Source organism: Podarcis bocagei (assembly GCF_964188305.1).
Source record: "Podarcis bocagei genome assembly, chromosome: 2".
NCBI lineage: Eukaryota > Metazoa > Chordata > Lepidosauria > Squamata > Lacertidae > Podarcis > Podarcis bocagei.
This window is the reverse complement of record NC_138126.1, coordinates 118336400-118354433: the sequence shown is the minus strand read 5'-3', so window position 1 is coordinate 118354433 and position 18034 is coordinate 118336400. Positions and strand designations below refer to the sequence as shown.

Below are 18034 nucleotides of genomic sequence, written 5' to 3'. Positions count from 1 at the left end.
GCCCTCCGACTTGCCCACTTCTTTCTGATCTGTGGGGAGTGGGAGGGGAACAACAGTCCTTTGAATGTGACATTAGGATTTCTATCCCTATTTATCTTTGTAGCAGGTGAAGTGGGAGCAGGAAAACCTGTCCTCCTTCAGAACTGCTGCAATTTGCAGTGCTGTAAATTGCAACCCCAGCCAACGTCTACCTGTCACTGGTCAGATATATGTTAGAAGAGAGAAATGTGCTAAACGAGCATTTAGCCATGTAATGGCACAGTGCTTTTTAATGCTCTTTAGCTAGCTGCCTTGCTCCTCTTCTGATAGCGCTCCGGAGCAGCACTGAGCAAAAATGTGTTTCTGCTGCAAGAGGCTACTGCGGCCTCTTTGATAAATGCATATTATGATGACTCTAGAAGCCAATCATTGTGATACAGCATATCCCTTTTACCTTTCAAGGTGCAGCGCTACACAGTTGGCTTATTCAGAAGGACACAACAGAAGTGTGTCTGTGTAGCGGTGGCAAGTTATTGTAAGATATCAATTAGGTGAGTTGTACTCCAATTCAAGCTGCTTTTACATCAGGGACAGTCATCAACATGCCCTTCAGATGTGTAGGCTACAACTCCCATCATCCCTTGGCTATTGGCCATGCTTGCTAGGGATGACAGGAGGGCATCGTGTTGTCTGCCTCTGCTTTACATAGAAGTAGGTTCTCATCACACTTCCAAGTGGTGTGCTTAACACTGCAATGCCATAAAGTTAGAGTGTACAACTTGCTTCTTGGGGGAACACTCAGAATGTTCTTAGGCACCATGTTACACTACAGCTTCCTCAACTCTTCCAGCCACCAAGGCCAAGCAGTTTCAAAGGACAATGGCTCCCTTGTTACTTAAAAAAAACAAACCCCAACCAACTAAGGAGAACTTAGCAATGGAGTTATGTTACCGCTGCGAGGTGGACATGTGCATCTTCCAAATTTAAGCCTCCATGATGTACTATCTTCAGCCTCCAACGTCAGCAACTAAGTAGTCAATTTTTCATTGATGGGAATACATGATCTAGACAAATGTCGAGGTGCTTTCCATCTTAGAACCAAGTTGTAGAGGTGATTTGGTAAGCTGTGTCCATTTGCTGGAGAGGTGTGGTAGCCTCTGGCTCAAAAGCAATCAGAAACAGAATCACAGAAGGCAGCAGGTTTTACGAGAAGGGCAAACTCCACTTGTCCCTCCGTGAATAAGAGCGCCTGAGATTTTCAAAACACAGCCCTGGAGGAAGCTACAGTTTGCTTCAAACCAAAAAGAGCGTGTAAAACTGACTCCAATACACAACACGACAATGCTTCAATTTTACACACTGACATAGTTGAGAACAAGAGAAGGGGCTGAAGGAGGAAGAGACAGAGACGAACACCTACACCCACAGACAGCAAAACACACAATGTTTTATATACGGTACTTAAAAAATGCCCTGTCTCAGAGTGGACATAATGTCTCCTCTCAGAAGTCAGGGCCCACAATTTGAGTAGAAACAGTTCCAGTGTAAAATTGAGCTGTGTGCATTTTTTTTCAGTATTTTTTTTTTTGTGTAGTGATTTCTTTAAAAAGAGAACGAGAGGTAATTATCAATTTTACTTCTCTTATAAAGAATAGTAAAAAAAGTTAAAATCCAGACCCTCCCAATTAAATAAGAATTAACAAACAATAGTCAAACCATTCCAGTTAAAAGTTATGGCTTCAGGAGTTATCTACCACAAACACCCAACCCACATACTATGGAGTTTTCAACGCATTATTTGCATCATAATACAGTCTTGGGCTGTTCCCAAAGCAAACACGACAGCCAAATCAGTCTTATTACACCCTGATCATTTAACTGAAACAAAATGCATGCAAGTTAATCCATTCCAAACTCTCCCCCCCCCCACCCCATTCCAAGTGACACATAATCACTTCCAGAATACGGGAGACCATATACATATATATATATACACACACACAAACATATATATACACACATACATACACACGCACACGCACACACGTACACTTTTAATAATAAAAAGTTTAGTTTTGCAGTCATCATTCCTTAAGGGATAAATCTTCACAGGAAGCCTCTGAATACACGCTTTTGCCACAGATGCTTCATTAGAGAAATGTTTAAAATGCTAGAGTTGTTTCTTGAGAAATAGAACGGCAACGATCCTAAAAGGTCAACCGCTTCCCCCAGCCCTACTTTTGCCTTGCTTCCTTTAACCAGGAGGACCAGCACTGATTTCACCTGACACCTATTCCTTCTTCAGATTGGACTGCCTGCTAAGCAACTGTTGCCACCCAGCCCTGACAACACAGGAGGACCATGAAACTAAAAAAAACACACACACACAATAAAACCTATTCCCTGCTTTGAAAAGAAGGGAAGGATGGCAGTGAGACAGTTTTGTGTAGTGCCCCGATGGGTCTAAAAATTGGCAGGGAGGATACCCTTCCCTAGCGAGAGGAAAAAGAGATAACGATGCTCAACGTGTGGGACAAAGAGAGCACGAGCACCTGCACTTTCACACGAGGACACTCTACATTTGCACATGCACAGGGGCACAAGCGGACACGATCATACCAAAGGGGCACAGGGACACGTACCTTTGCACATGTTCACGCTGCTGAACACTAGTGGCTGCGGTGGCTTAGGATCTGTCAAACTAGGAAAGGACTAAGAGCTTCACATGGCCAGACAAGGGAGCACCCAAATCTTATGTGCGCATGTGTGTGCATATGTTGGTCCTCAAGCACTTCCCCTAAGCCAGAGGGCTGTCTCCGACAAGCACGTCGCCAGGATTTACAGGGATTTCCATCAGAGGAACAAGAAGATACGGTTGCGGTCAACTTCTCTCTCTATACAACAAGCCCATCCTTACGCTCTCCGGAGGGCATTAGAAAAAAAAAAGATGACTTTCACTCGTGAATCAGGAAGGGAGCCAAGTCTGTGGGTGTCCACTTTCCTCACCTAACCTGCACACCAAGTTGTCCAGCTGATAGGAGCAGGCTGTGTAGAAATACGAGGTAGACCTTCTCCACCATTCATCAATTCTAGCATGGCAGCTTTTGCGCAGCTTCCTCGGGAAAGGGGCTTGCGGACTAAACTTTCACATCCTCGTGGAGACTGAGATGAGAAAGAGTTTTCTTGATGCGCAACGCTGTTAGTCGTGCTGCTCCATTGGCATACCAGCACTCGCGCATCATTTTCCCCATAACTCGCAAAGACTAAAAACGAGGGGCGGGGGGGGGGGGGGAGAGAGAGAGAAAGAAAGAAGACATCAGGGATCTCTCAATGGCATATTCAATGCACTGTCTCTTTCAGCCTACATAGGACTCGTTGCATATGCTGTATGGGTATGTTTTATTTCGCTACAGACAGCACAGCATACGAAGATCGATCCATGCACAGACATGGCCTTTCTAATTCCCTTCAAGTGGAGCATTTCTCTATCCCTGAGAGCAGGGTTTTCCAGTCACCATGTGGCCATCACGCAGGTGGTACCACCTGCATAAACTGGCTTCTGTTTACCGACACTATCCACTAGATTAAGGAGAGGAGCAACCGTATTTTTTGCTCCATAGGGCGCACCGGACCATAGGGCGCACCTAGTTTCAAGGGGGGGAAATAAAGAGGGGGGAAAATTATTTCCCCCCCCCCCAGCCCCAAAGAGCAAAGAAGCCAAGACAGCGAGCAGGATCCATTCCACTGGCTGTCTTGGCTTCCTCTTTAGCCGGGAGAGGCTGCGTGCGGCTTCATTTTTAGCCGCGGGGCTGGGGCGGGGGAAGCCCGAGCTTCCCCTGACCCCAGCCCCCAGAACAGGTCCGGGAGCGGCGGCAAGGTTGCGCGCAGCCTTGGTGCTGCTCCCGGAGCTTGCGGGGCTGGGGGCGCGCTCCTAGGGCTTGCGGATAGCTGCCTGAAGCACGGGGAGCGCAGTGGGAGTTGGCGCTGTGCTCCCCGGGCTTCAGGCTTCAGGCTGCTATCCGCAAGCCTTCGGAGTGGGGTGGGAACTCCTGCTGCGCTCCGAAGGCTTGCTGTTGGCTGCCTGAAGCCTGGAAAGCGAGAGGGGTCGGTGCGCACCGACCCCTCTCGCTCTCCAGGCTTCAGCGAAAGCAACGCGTAGCCTCCAGAGCGTGAAGGGAGCGCTCCTTCTGTGCTTCGGAGGCTTCCCGTTGCTATCGATGAAGCCAAGGAGCCTGCATTCGCTCCATAGGAAGCACACACATTTCCCCTTCATTTTTGGAGGGGAAAAAGTGCGTCCTATAGAGTGAAAAAATACGGTAGATCTTGCAAAGGGGTTCTCGAGACCAGACAATCATCCAATTGCAAGTGCACAGCAAGACCAGACAAAGCACTGCACAAGTGTCTTCAAAACTCTTTTTTCTTTTTTGGCTTGGTCAGATTTTTACCTGCCCCGCATCTGATCTCAGGTGTAGGGCAGGAGGGCATGGCTTGGCTGAAATGGCTAAGAATAAGAATAAGACTAATGGTTTACTCCCAGACACATTAAATGCTCAGCGATAAACCAAATTCCTATTAGATTTAATTCCAATAATTATTATCAATATCAATAAAAACAACATACACGGCCAACGTGGAGAACAATTTTCTAAGTGTTTTCAAACTGCGTCAATCAGCCTAGATCAAATGGGAGTACAGTGGTACCTTGGGTTACATACGCTTCAGGTTACAGATTCCACTAACCCAGAAATAGTACCTCGGGTTAAGACCGTTGCTTCAGGATGAGAACAGAAATCATGCTCTGGCGGCGTGGTGGCAGCGGGAGGCCCCATTAGCTAAAGTGGTGCTTCAGGTTAAGAACAGTTTCAGGTTAAGAACGGACCTCTGGAACGAAATAAGTACTTAACCCGAGGTACCACTGTATGGTCATTCAAGTGTTCTAACACACACCATATCTCAGCTTAGTGTGGCGCTGGACCATTTCAAAAGAACCATTTGAAATTGCATGCTAAAAACAGGGTGCTTGGTGGAACATTAAGAGAACTGTTATACAGTGGTACCTTGGGATAAGTACTTAATTCGTTCCGGAGGTCTGTTCTTAACCTGAAACTGTTCTTAACCTGAAGACCATGTTAGCTAATGGGGCGTCCTGCTGGCACCACGCCGCTGGAGCCAGATTTCTGCTCTCATCCTGAAGCAAAGTTCTTAACCTGAAGCACTATTTCTGGGTTAGCAGAGTCTGTAACCTGAAGCGTATGTAACCTGAAGCGTATGTAAGCCGAGGTACCACTGTATTGTGTTCACTCCACCATCTGGACCATAAATCACTGACCTGTTTCACACGTTGTTTTTAATCATAGTGAAAATAAATTATGCTATAATGTGAAATAGCAGGCACTTCCACAAGGCGTGGTCTGGCTTGTCGTGTTGTCCGCTTGTGGTTTCTAATGGTTTAATGTGACGTGCGAACCAGGCCACTGACTGCAAATCAACTCCTTTGTCTCTCAGAGGAAGCAGAAGTTGCACTTTCAGAATCCCAAAAGATGATACTGGTCTCACACAGTTAGCCACCTCCTTTTAGCACACTGAAATCCTGCCTTCTCTAGGTAGTTTTGGTTCTCCGTTACAAGAGCATTCAGGCTGCCATAAAAAGCTTGCACAGGCCTTGCTCACAAGAGTTATGAGAACAGAGGGCTAGTCTTTCCCTTTCTGCCCTAGCTAATGCGGCAAATTATTAGTATTAATATTGTCGGTACCTCTTGTTCAAGAAGCGTCAAGTTGTTATAGTCTTTGTCACAGTCTAACTGTACCTCGTAACTCTGCCACCAGTTGGGAACATTAGGCCGAAGCTTCTGGTCACATACAACTTTCCGCATTTCTTCTATGGAGGGGTCAGACGGTACAAGGTCATAGTATGGCAGCTGATATTCTTCATGAGTACCTAAAAGATTGAGGATGGGGAGAGACAGAAAAGCTAGTCACACGCCCCAAACAAGAAACTATGCAAAACAGAACTATATTAATACACTGTTGCATCCGTGTGTGTGTGTGTAATCTTCAACAAACTCAATCAGAAATTAGAGAAAAGTTTAATGACATCACATACATTAAAATTCCTACACAATTAATTGAAAAAGCACTGCTGTACCCACAACTGTATCCTATTTTTATTCCATTCAACCAGAGTTTTCCTCCATTCATGATCAATCTGTCTCCCAGCTTCTTTCCTTGCCGAAAGGCTCTGGAGTATACCAAGAAGCCAAGCGGGAAAGGGTCTCAGGGGCAACTGTGTCAATGGCCCGAGCTGTGCGGATGTTCCACAAGTTGGCCAGGGTTTTGACAGCAGTGGCGGCCGTACCTCCCCCACCATTTCTGCTCTGTATTCTGCTCTGGTCAGACCTCACCTGGAGTACTGTGTCCAGTTCTGGGCACCACAATTCAAGAAGGACACTGACAAACTGGAACGTGTCCAGAGGAGGGCAACCAAAATGGTCAAAGGCCTGGAAACGATGCCTTAGGAGGAACGGCTAAGGGAGCTGGGCATGTTTAGCCTGGAGAAGAGGAGGTTAAGGGGTGATATGATAGCCATGTTCAAATATATAAAACGATGTCACATAGAGGAGGGAGAAAGGTTGTTTTCTGCTGCTCCAGAGAAGCGGACACGGAGCAATGGATCCAAACTACAAGAAAGAAGATTCCACCTAAACATTAGGAAGAACTTCCTGACAGTAAGAGCTGTTCGACAGTGGAATTTGCTGCCAAGGAGTGTGGTGGAGTCTCCTTCTTTGGAGGTCTTTAAGCAGAGGCTTGACAACCATATGTCAGGAGTGCTCTGATGGTGTTTCCTGCTTGGCAGGGGGTTGGACTCGATGGCCCTTGTGGTCTCTTCCAACTCTATGATTCTATGATTCTATGATTTCTCTATTTCCAGCACAAATCTGAAATATTTTTAGGACACAATCCAAGCACTTTGCAGAGCTGCGAGGCAACCACATCATCTGCAGCTTGTGGCAGGTGAGGAGCAGCAAGTTTCCTGCAATCAGGACAGAGTTGAGGACAATGCTACCAATGACAGTGAGACTAGCTTGATTCCCCCACTCCCTGGAATGCCCTGTTTTGGAGCCTTCCACAGGCAACGCTGCTGATGGCACTTGGTGTTAGGATATAGTTCCATTCCACCTTAAAAGGGTACAGGCATGACGTTTGTGTATCACATGCCTGTTTACTCCCAGCACAGTCTGCTGGGAACTTCCGTTGTATGTTGCTATTGCTATGCGCCTGTTTTCCTGGACACGGAGGCAAGCAGTCATGTTTTCCTATGTTCCTGAACTACCATATTTTTTGCTCTATAAGACTCACTTTTTCCCTCCTAAAAAGTAATGGGAAATGTGTGTGCGTCTTACGGAGCGAATGCAGGCTGCGCAGCTGTCCCAGAAGCCAGAACAGCAAGAGGGATTGCTGCTTTCACCGCGCAGCGATCCCTCTTGCTGTTCTGGCTTCTGAGATTCAGAATAATTTTTTTCTTGTTTTCCTCCTCCAAAAACTAGGTGCATCCTGTGGTATGGTGCGTGTTACAAAAAATGCGGCACGTTGAATAAAGCTGTAAATATGCTCTCTCTGTCTCCATTGTCCGTTGTGGATGATTTATACACCCTGCTGACAGAGTGTGCACAGGTCTCGGAACATACCTGAGGCTCATGTCGCTAATTGACTGATGCTGTTCCACGGGAGACCGGTGATCGTCCGGAGCCAGCTGGGGACCTGCCTGATGCCCCCGTCTCTCTGGCAGTATCCCAACAACAGGCATTTGGAAGGGGAAGTGCTGTACCAGCAGAGTGACATGTGTCACTCTGTTGGTGGCTGTCGGCGGGTGGGCAGCACAGCTGGGGGAGCTGAGCAGAGGGATACCTCTGCCACATCCAGCATACCCACCCTGCAGCCCAGAGTGGGGTGTTAAATTACTCTGCCCCTCGCTCACATGGGCTGCTTTTGCATAGTTTCCACTCAGCTCAAGTCCTATGCTTTCCCTGTTCTTTCTCATCTCTTACTAAAGGTAAAGGGACCCCTGACCATTAGGTCCAGTCGTGACCGACTCTGGGGTTGCGGCGCTCATCTCGCTTTATTGGCCGGCGTACAGCTTCCGGGTCATGTGGCCAGCATCACTAAGCCGCTTCTGGTGAACCAGAGCAGCGCAAGGAAACACCGTTTACCTTCCCGCTGGAGTGGAACCTATTTATCTACTTGCACTTTGACGTGCTTTTGAACTGCTAGGCTGGCAGGAGCAGGGACCGAGCAACAGGAGCTCACCCCATCACGGGGATTCAAACCGCCAACCTTCTGATCGGAAAGTCCTAGGCTCTGTGGTTTAACCCACAGCACCACCCGCGTCCCTTCATCTCCTATTAAGACACCCAATAATTGGAGAAGCAATCAGTTCTTGAAACTTTACTGAAACAAAATATGCCAATATGTGAATTACCAAACGTGCACATGTGAACTCAGATTAGGTCAGGTGATGTTGATTAATACTTCATGTTAATGACTCAGTGCATCCAAGAAAACAGGAACAACCATTTTAAAAGTCATCTAGAACAGAGACTCCACCCACCAAAGACATGTCAATAATCCCCACAAAACCCATTAGTGAGAGTCTGATTAAAATGCTGAGTCAATGGGAACAACATGATCTTCTGAATCAGCAAGACTACTTCCTTCTCCAAACAAGACGGGCAGAGCTCCCATGCTCCTCCTAATTACATCTCTAGTCTACATCCTTTTAAAAATTTCTGTGCATTTGGATGGCACTGTTTTATTGCAACATTTGGAGCAGGCAGAAACCCTCTTAATTTCTATGCAAAGAAAAGAAAAAGAAAGCCATTACCTCCTGAGTTGCATCTCCGAGCAATTTCCCAATAAACTAGTCCCAGGGCATAGATATCAGCACATTTAAATGAATCAAAATGCTTCATGTTAATTGTTTCATCAAGAACCTCGGGAGCCATGTAGCTGAATCAAAATAAGAACAAATCACATTAATTACTATGACATCTATTGTGGCTAAAATCTAATACTATTACGGTATCTGAGAGTAATATAGAAGTATCATTTGCTGTAACTATGGCTCAAGAACCACAATTTTCATGGCAGGCCCCTTGTTTGAAAGCCCATTCAACTTAACTGCACATTCTGACAGAAATTATTTTTTTTAAAAAAAATAATTATTGCCTTTATGTTAAAAAAAACAACCCTCAAGATGACATGAGCAGCAGGGGGCGGAACTTAATGTTCAGTTCATATTTTGGTGTGTGTGTGTGTGTGTGTGTGTGTGCGCGCGCCGCATGCTCATGTCCTCTTGAGGGGTGGGTGGGTGTGTACATGAATGAAATGGTGTGAGCAGCCATGTCCAGCACTTTCCAACAATTTCAAAATGATGCCCATTGTTTCTGCCACCTCCCAAAAATGCTTGAGAGACTACTCATGTCTAAAAAAAATAAAAAAGCTGTTGAAACAACTGAGAATAGTTGAAGTAAAATGCATGAAACACTACTGTAAGTCATCCCCAATTGCTTGAGAGTACCGTATTTTTTGCTCCATAAGACGCACCAGACCACAAGACGCACCTAGTTTTTGGAGGAGGAAAACAAGAAAAAAAATATTCTGAATCTCAGAAGCCAGAACAACAAGAGGGATCACTGCGCAGTGAAAGCAGCAATCCCTCTTGCTGTTCTGGCTTCTGGGATAGCTGTGCAGCCTGCATTCGCTCCATAAGACGCCCACACATTTCCCCTTGCTTTTTAGGAGGGAAAAAGTGAGTCTTATAGAGCAAAAAATACGGTATTTTTTTTGGGGGGGGGGTGATCACAGATAAAAGCACAGTGCAAATTCTGCTCTTCTGAGTATGGGATTCAACTAGTCAAATGTCTAAGCCTAATGTTGCATGTAGGCAAAACAAACCAGTTAGCATTTGGCAAGCGTCTGATCTAGGAGAAAAGCAGAGAGAATATAAACCAGGGTTTGTCAGCAGCTAGGCTAGGCTAGGGCTGGTGATACATCAATAAATCGTCCAAAACTGGATTGAAACCCATATCTGTTTCATAATTTTTGACCTGGCAATATATCACAAATCATGATGTATGCATGTGTGTGTGTGTGCACGCACACGCTATGCAAAAAACACAATGTGGGAAAAACCGTGAAGCCAGCCAATGCCTCTAATTTCACACACTGTGACATATCAGTATATTGCAATGCTAAGCTGGTGATATCACGAAGCTGAAAACCAGATATCGGTCAGCCCTAGCCTGAGCCAATCCTCTCTCCCCAACCACAAGTAAATTTTTTTGGCCAAAGACACACCAATTTAGGCAGCAGTGGGGGAGGGGACTCAAGTAAAACAGAACTGGGATGGGCAGAGAAGTTTAAATTTCTCCCTGGTCTCCACCATTCAATGAGCAGGGAGGGAGTGAAAGCCTCACTTCACAGCTCATCTACGTTGATCAGCTGAGGGCTATGTGTCCCTCACCTCCGTATCTCTGTGTGTCTCATGTGTGTGAATTCTGCATGCCCGATTTGTGTGTGAGAGAGAGCATGGGATGACCACATTTGCCATTGGTATGCTGCCCCTTGGCGGTTGGACAAGGGTCAATGTAGCCATTTGGCCAAAAATGGCCAGGCAGCCCTGCTATAGATGAAGCAACTGCAATGGCTTTTGGTCGTATTTTTGGCTCATCACCCAAAGCAGTCAACACTGAACCCCTGATCAGCTGAGCCACCATTTTCTTACCGCTTTGTTCCAACCCTCTGATTGGGGGCTATGTCAATTGTATCAGTAACAGCGTCATGGCGGACAGCCAGACCCAAGTCAGCAATGGCACAAGTTCCAGTCTTCTTCACCAGTATATTCTTGGATTTCAAGTCCCGGTGAGCAATCCCAGGTTTTCCTAGTAAAACGCAATGAAAGAGAATCCTACAATTGTCCTTTGGTGTAATGATAAAATTATTTGCCAATAATAAAGTCTAAAAAGGAGCAGACAGCACCACAAAAGCCACAAAGCTCAGTCAGTGTTAAAACTACAAACTACAAAGTGTTAGCTATGAAGGAAATAAACAAGATCTCTTATCAGACTCAGTGCAAGAGCCAGCCAAACTGCTCCTAGATAGGATAGCAACCTTGTGCAGATATACATTGTTAAAACAATAGTTTAGCAGATATGAACAAGCACTGGAATGGTAACTCCTTGGGAAACGAATCCTGATCATCTCAAACTGCAGTTCCTCATGATTTCTAATGTAGGGAATTGTGGTTTATACAGGTTGCTTACTTGTTTTACCCTAAATTCTACTAGGCTCATTACCCGCTGACTTAAACTTCCTTCCTGCTTTCATCTAAAGAATGACCTACTTCGTCTTCCTCAGTTTATGCTGATCTTAAGAGAAGCCCTGTCGCTTCCTAAACGAGCTCTGTACGCATCTGTCAAACCTGTTTCTTACCTTGGGTTCCCACAATTTCCATGTGCAGGTGTGCTAGTCCACTGGCAGCGGACAGAGCCAATTTAATCATCCCCTCGATGGTTACAGTGTATCGGTTGAGGTAATCAAACAGAGAGCCATACTCATGGTAATCGGAGACCAACCACAACTGAGTCCAAGTGCCATTATCTGTTGGCAAGGCAAATGGGAGAAAGGCCCATCAAAAGGGTGAAGAAAATGGCAGCCATACTTTTGCGCTAGAATTCATTGACGAGCAGCAGGTAGCATATACAACAAAAGGCGAAACAGTTGAGAAAAATCTGTTTACTGTATAGAATAAAAGAATTGTAGAGTTGGAAAGGATCATCGAGTTCAACCCCCTGCAATACAGGAATAATGCAGTTGAAACCTGGAACCCTGGCATTACCAGCACCACGCTCTAACGGAGCTATCCGGCGTGAATATGTTTGCAGACATTTACTATGGGATCTACTAGGTCAAGTTCAAGGCTGCTGTGCTAGTAGTATACAAAGCCCTGAATCACTCAGTCCCACGATGCCTTACTTTGTACACTCTAAGTTGATCACCAATATCAGTTTCAACAATTTTTTATTGGTTTTTACACTATTTTCCAGCATAACATCCTTTCGAAATTTTTGGCTATCATAGCCTAAGACTTCCTTCAACCTTGACTGATGGTTTTCTAAAGTCTTTCTAATTATGCATTTTGTTACTATAATTATTGCAATAAACTCAAATTTCTAATACATCTATTCTTAATTCTTTTCACAATAATTTATAAATTACTCCTTACAAAACTTCTTTTAAACCTACAAGCCACGTCAATTGATTACAACTGCTTTCCAAATATATCGAAAACTTCTTCCATTCCTTTAGGAAAGTCTGGTCCTGCTGGTTCCGAAATTTCCCTGTTAGTCCCGCCATCTCAGCATAGTTGATCAGTTTCTCTTGCCACTCTTCTTTAGTAGTTGATCACTGATATCACTGGGAGGAGCACCATTGGTGACTATTTACAGGCCCCAAGCATCACTCATGTCAACGAGGAGTCATGCCTACAGTGTCATAGGTCCAACTCTGTGGAATTCCCTCCCACAAGAAATTGTATAGGAACCATCTCTACTGAATTTCAGACACTTGGCCAAAACCGCTTTATTCTAGGCCTTTAAATCCTTGAGGTTTTATATTTCGTAGGTTTAAATTTTGGCGCCAGTATGGCATAGCGGTTAGCATATCAAACTAGGGCCTGGGAGACCAGGGTTCAAATCCCAACTGGGCCATGAAGCTCACTGGGTGACCTGGGGCCAGTCACTGACTCTCAGCCTAAGCTACCTCACAGGCTTGTTGTGGGGGTTAAATGAGTAGGGAAACTCATTGGAGATATAAATTGGTGGGATATAAATCATTTATGTCTAAGTTTTGTATATTTTATTGCTGTACAGTGGTACCTCGGGTTACATACGCTTCAGGTTACAGACTCTGCTAACCCAGAAATAGTACCTCGGGTTAAGAACTTTGCTTCAGGATGAGAACAGAAATCGCGCAGCAGCAGCAGGAGGCCCCATTAGCTAAAGTGGTGCTTCAGGTTAACAACAGTTTCAGGTTAAGAACGGACCTCCGGAACGAATTAAGTATGTAACCAGAGGTACCACTGTTTGGTACTTGGAGACTTATATGGTGAAAAGCTGGAATTTTAAAATAAATAAATAAATAATAAAATAAACATTGTCTAATACCCTAACCCTACTTCACGTTCATCACCTTGCCCCTATTTAGGACATGTAGCAGTTTCAAACAGCCGTATGAACTTTATGGTGTCTGGATCTCGATATGGGCCACACTACCTCCCAGGAAGTAGCAAGCTAACAGACCAGATCTGTCGCCAATAAGCCCTACATACATGAGACAAACTGGAACTGCTGCAGCGGCAGACCCCAACAGGACTGGTCCTCGCACACTTCGCCCCAACAAAAAGGGAGGAACAACAGAAATTCTCCCTGTCACTACTGATGGTCATGATCTCTAGCAAAGGCAGTAGACGACGATTCCTGGGAGACTAAGGAGAGGGTAGGGCTGGGCGATATATCACCCGAAACCAGTCTGAAGTCCATATGATACCGGTTTCATACTTTTTGACCTGGAAATATATTGTGAATCATGATGTATCTTAGGGTTGGGTGATGTATTGTCCAAAATGGGTTCAAAGTCCATATCGTGATATTGGTTTCCTAATTTTTGACCTGGCAATATATCACAAATCATTGTGTATATGTGTGTGTTCCATGCAAAAATCACCATGTGGGAAAACCGTGAAGCCAGCCAATGCCTCTACATAGCTCCATTCATATTCCAGACTTTGTGATATACAGTGGTACCCCGCAAGACGAATGCCTCGCTAAACGAAAAACCCGCAAGACGAAAGGGTTTTCCGATTTTTAGAGGCTTCGCAAGACGAATTTCCCTATGGGCTTGCTTCGCAAGACGAAAGCCCATAGGGAAATCTCCTGGGACAGCGGAGAAGCGCAGCGCACCTTCTCCTCTGTTCCCAGACCTGTCCTGAAGGCTTGTGGTGGGAGGTCCGGGAACAGAGGAGAAGGCGCGCAGCGCTTCTCCTCTGTTCCCGGGGCTTGCGGTTCCCGGGGCTTGCTGTTCCCGGGGCTTGCGGTGGGAGGAGGGTTTTTCCTCCCCACCGCCAACATTCAGAACAGCATTCTGAATGTTGGCGGTGGGGAGGAAAGCCCTCCTCCCACCGCAAGCCTTCAGGACAGGTCCGGGAACAGAGGGGAAGGCGCGCAGCTAAAGAGCGCCCCTCGTGCGGCGCAGCTATCCGCAGCTTGGAGAGCCCTGCGGGGAAGTCCTGCAGGGCTCCCCAAGCTGCAGATGTCTGCCCCGCGCGAGGGGCGCTCTGCTTAAGAGCGCCTCTCGTGCGGGGCAGCAGGCTGCTATCCGCAGCTTGGAGAGCCCTGCGGGGAAGTCCTGCAGGGCTCCCCAAGCTGCAGGTGTCTGCCCCGTGCGAGGGGCGCTCTGCTTAAGAGCGCCCCTCGTGCGCGGCAGCAGGCTGCTATCCGCAGCTTGGAGAGCCCTGCGGGGAAGTCCTGCAGGGCTCCCCAAGCTGCAGATGTCTGCCCCGCGCGAGGGGCGCTCTGCTTAAGAGCGCCCCTCGTGCGGGGCAGCACGCTGCTATCCGCAGCTTGGAGAGCCCTGCGGGGAAGTCCTGCAGGGCACCCCAAGCTGCAGATGTCTGCCTCGCACCGGGCAGCAGGCTGCTATCCGCAGCCTAGGCAGCCCTCCGGGAACTCTTCTGAAGGCTGGCGGCGGGACAAGGGCTTTTCTTCCCACCGCCAGCCTTCAGAAGGCTGTTCTGAAGGCTGGCGGTGGGGAGAAAAGTCCTTCTTCCCCCGCCAGCCTTCAGAAGAGGTCTGGGGACAGACTGTCCCTGGACCTGGTCTGAAGGCGGTCTCCATAGGAACGCATTAATTGATTTTCAATGCATTCCTATGGGAAACCGTGCTTCGCAAGACGAAAAACTCGCAAGAAGAAAAAACTTGCGGAACGAATTAATTTCGTCTTGCGAGGCACCACTGTATAGGTATATCGCGATGTTTATAACAATGTTGAAAACCAGATATCGCCCAGCCCTAGGAAAGGGGCGGATCCCTGAAGCTGCCTGACTTGGCTGTCAAGAGAAGGCAGTGTGTGATATATCACATGCAACGTTCTTTTACTCCTGCTGTATAAACAGCTCCAAAGTGAAGCACATTGTTGTGGCATTACAGGAGCAAACGACTGGTGTCCCCAATGGCCAAGCACACATACGCACACACAACACTGCATACACTTGAAAGCAACTCATTTTATACCAGCGCTCCTTGGCATCATCAGACAATGAATACTCTTTAATAGCTACTAATAAGAGCAACTGTTAACCTTCGTTTCCTGTTAAGATTATCAATTTTGCATGAGAGGCGCAGGATCAGGTCTATAATGCAAGAGCTGTTTCTCAAAACTGGCAATATCCAAGCTGGTACAGAGAGATGAATTTTAAAAAGCGCACTAAGCTTAAGTGATTTCTATAGCAGCAGAAGCATCTGTCATGGGCTGGGTATGTTTTCCAGGTTGAGAAACTGAACAGCTTGGACAGAAACGGAGGAAGTCAGATGACTTTGCCGTGAATGAAGTCCTAGGACTTACTTAGCCCCAAGCCACCCCAAGGGAGGTTTTGCTTGAACACTCTCACAGAAAAACTAATAAATGAGCCAGTCACAAAACTAGAAGCTGGTGAAAGTCAAAAGGCAGGAGCCCTCACAGTGTGTGAGGTTAATTGTTTCTGAAGGCCCGGGAAAAGTTACTTGTACACTGGTCTGCAATAAAATCAGTTTTGAGAAGGGAGTTATTTGAACTAGCTGAATTTGAATAACCTTTTGAAGGGGGAATGTGACATGCTGCTTGGGAAATGTGCCAGTGTAACACATCTGAACTCTGCACATATTCAGATCACGTCAATGTGACCAATTCCGCTTTGTTACGACAGTTAGCAATCAGAAGCCAAAGGCTGTGACTGTTGCCCATCTGCAAGAGCGAGAGGGATGGTTCTGGTTGCGCTATGCTTCACCCACCACCAGCCAAATGCAAAGCTGCCACTGTCATGGACAGACATAGGCAAAGTGATACTCAGAGCTGTTCTGATAGCCACTGCTGCAGTTTCCTGTGCTCAACTTAGAGCAGGGGTATGAAAACTGCGGCCCTCCAGTTGCTGTCAGACTCAAACTCCCACCAGCCTCAGTTGGCATGGCCATTGGTCATGGTCGAGGCAAGTTGTAGTCCAGAAACATCTGGAGGGCCAGAGGTTCCCCACACATGGGTCTAGAGTTAACTCACCTAAGGTTGAGCTCTCTCTCCTCCCATCTGGTTAGCCCAAATTGATTTTTCACATTGAGTGCTTCATGATGACTCCCTTGAATTTTCCAGGTAAGGACCCTGTGAGTGGCCCTGTGCCTCTTTTATCATTGATCAGAAAGGAAGATTAAACCAGGTGGAGTGTCTATTATTGTATCATTGTGATATGGGGGGCAGGGAGAGGAGGGGAGAACTTCCTCAGTTAATTTTGTCTTATGGAAGCCTTAAGATACAGAAAGACAACAGTATACCTCCCTTGCCCATAATCCTTTAGCTTTCTAGTTTCTTTGCCTTTCTTCCTCCATCAGAGTCAGTGTGAGGTTTTAGCCCTATCGAAACTGGCCTCTCACCAAAAACAGTAAAAAAATAATTGTGCTGTGTTGTTGCTTTGTCTCTCAGCACTTAAGGCATTCACGAACATTTCAGGATGACACATCAGCGCAGTCAACAGACACAAAGGCTTCAACATCGCCATGAAACTATAATGTAGACTGCAGATAGCACAAAGCAATATTTTAAAATACAATCTGTAACTCTGGTTTGTTTACTGGAATGCAGTAGCAGCACGATACCTTTGTTGTCTGCAGCGATAAACCCCAAAATATTCTCATGGCGCAGCATGACCGTTTGGTAGATCTCGGCTTCTCTGAACCAGGATCTCTCTTCCCGCGAAGAAAAGATTTTCACAGCTACATCGCCGCCACGCCACCGGCCACGCCACACTTCCCCAAAACGACCTTTGCCGATTATTTCCTGCAGGACAATTGTCCGAGCCACAGTGCGCTGGACAAAGAGCGGCAAACCTGCCGGCAAAAAGTTAAATTAGAGATAGGGAAGACAAGGCCAGTATAAAGAAGAAAGTAGGCCAAGTTTGGTTATGACATACAGTGGTACCTCGGGTTACAGGCGCTTCAGGTTACAGAATCCACTAACCCAGAAATAGTACCTTGGGTTAAGAACTTTGCTTCAGGATGAGAACAGAAATTGCGTGGCAGCGGCACCAGGAGGCCCCATTAGCTAAAGTGGTACCTCAGGTTAAGAACGGACCTCCAGATCGAATTAAGTTCTTAACCCGAGGTACCACTGATGCAGCAATTATCTTCTAAAGATCCAAAGTGTGGATATGCTCAAAAGAAGCATAGCAGCCACGTCACTGAAACAGAAACTTGAGTCTGCAGTCCTATGTGCACAACCGGCCTTTGCTATTGTGGCTGGCTGACAATGCTCAATATGCAGAAAGAAAGGGTTGAATTCAACATTGTGCTAGGCTGAATGTTCTAATGCCAGGCAGAACAACCCCCCTACTCTCCACCTGTATGCCATTCTGGGGTTCTCCTGACCCCCGAGCCAATTTGGGGGGTCACACATATGGGAAAAACCTGTTGCGCAAGTGGAAGCCCTTCCACAGGGCTTCCACTTACAGGGTTAGTGGAATACTCATGCAGTAAGAAAGGGAAGTGTTGAAAAGGATCCCATAGGGCAGGAAGCCAAGGTAGCTTGGCTTTAAGTACTCAAGAGCCTCTTAAGGCGTCATGTGCAAAAAAGAGCAGGTTCCTTCAGCTTTATAACAGATGTGAAGAGGGAATTTCAGCAACTGCCACTTGTCGTGCAGGAACCCTGTCTCTTTTGCATCTGACCATGCTATTGGGACACGGGTGGCGCTGTGGGTAAAACC

The 18034-nt window shown here is 46.5% G+C and overlaps 1 protein-coding gene across 2 annotated transcripts in view; it reads right to left on the bottom strand.

The window, feature by feature from the left end:
• Nucleotides 1-877: 877 nt before the first annotated feature.
• Nucleotides 878-18034, bottom strand: part of ACVR1B (activin A receptor type 1B) — a 41520-nt gene continuing 24363 nt past the window's right edge. Inside the window, exons 4-9 of one of the 2 annotated variants that reach the window (XM_081181422.1) lie at nt 16932-17162; nt 11467-11634; nt 10760-10916; nt 8858-8982; nt 5733-5917; nt 878-3242 (exon numbers count right to left, since the gene is read on the bottom strand). In XM_081181422.1, coding sequence (XP_081037548.1) covers nt 3117-3242; nt 5733-5917; nt 8858-8982; nt 10760-10916; nt 11467-11634; nt 16932-17162 — 992 coding nt within the window. In that variant the 3' untranslated portion in view covers nt 878-3116. The remainder of the gene's footprint in view (nt 3243-5732; nt 5918-8857; nt 8983-10759; nt 10917-11466; nt 11635-16931; nt 17163-18034) is intronic. The other variant, XM_081181423.1, reaches the window with a different exon arrangement.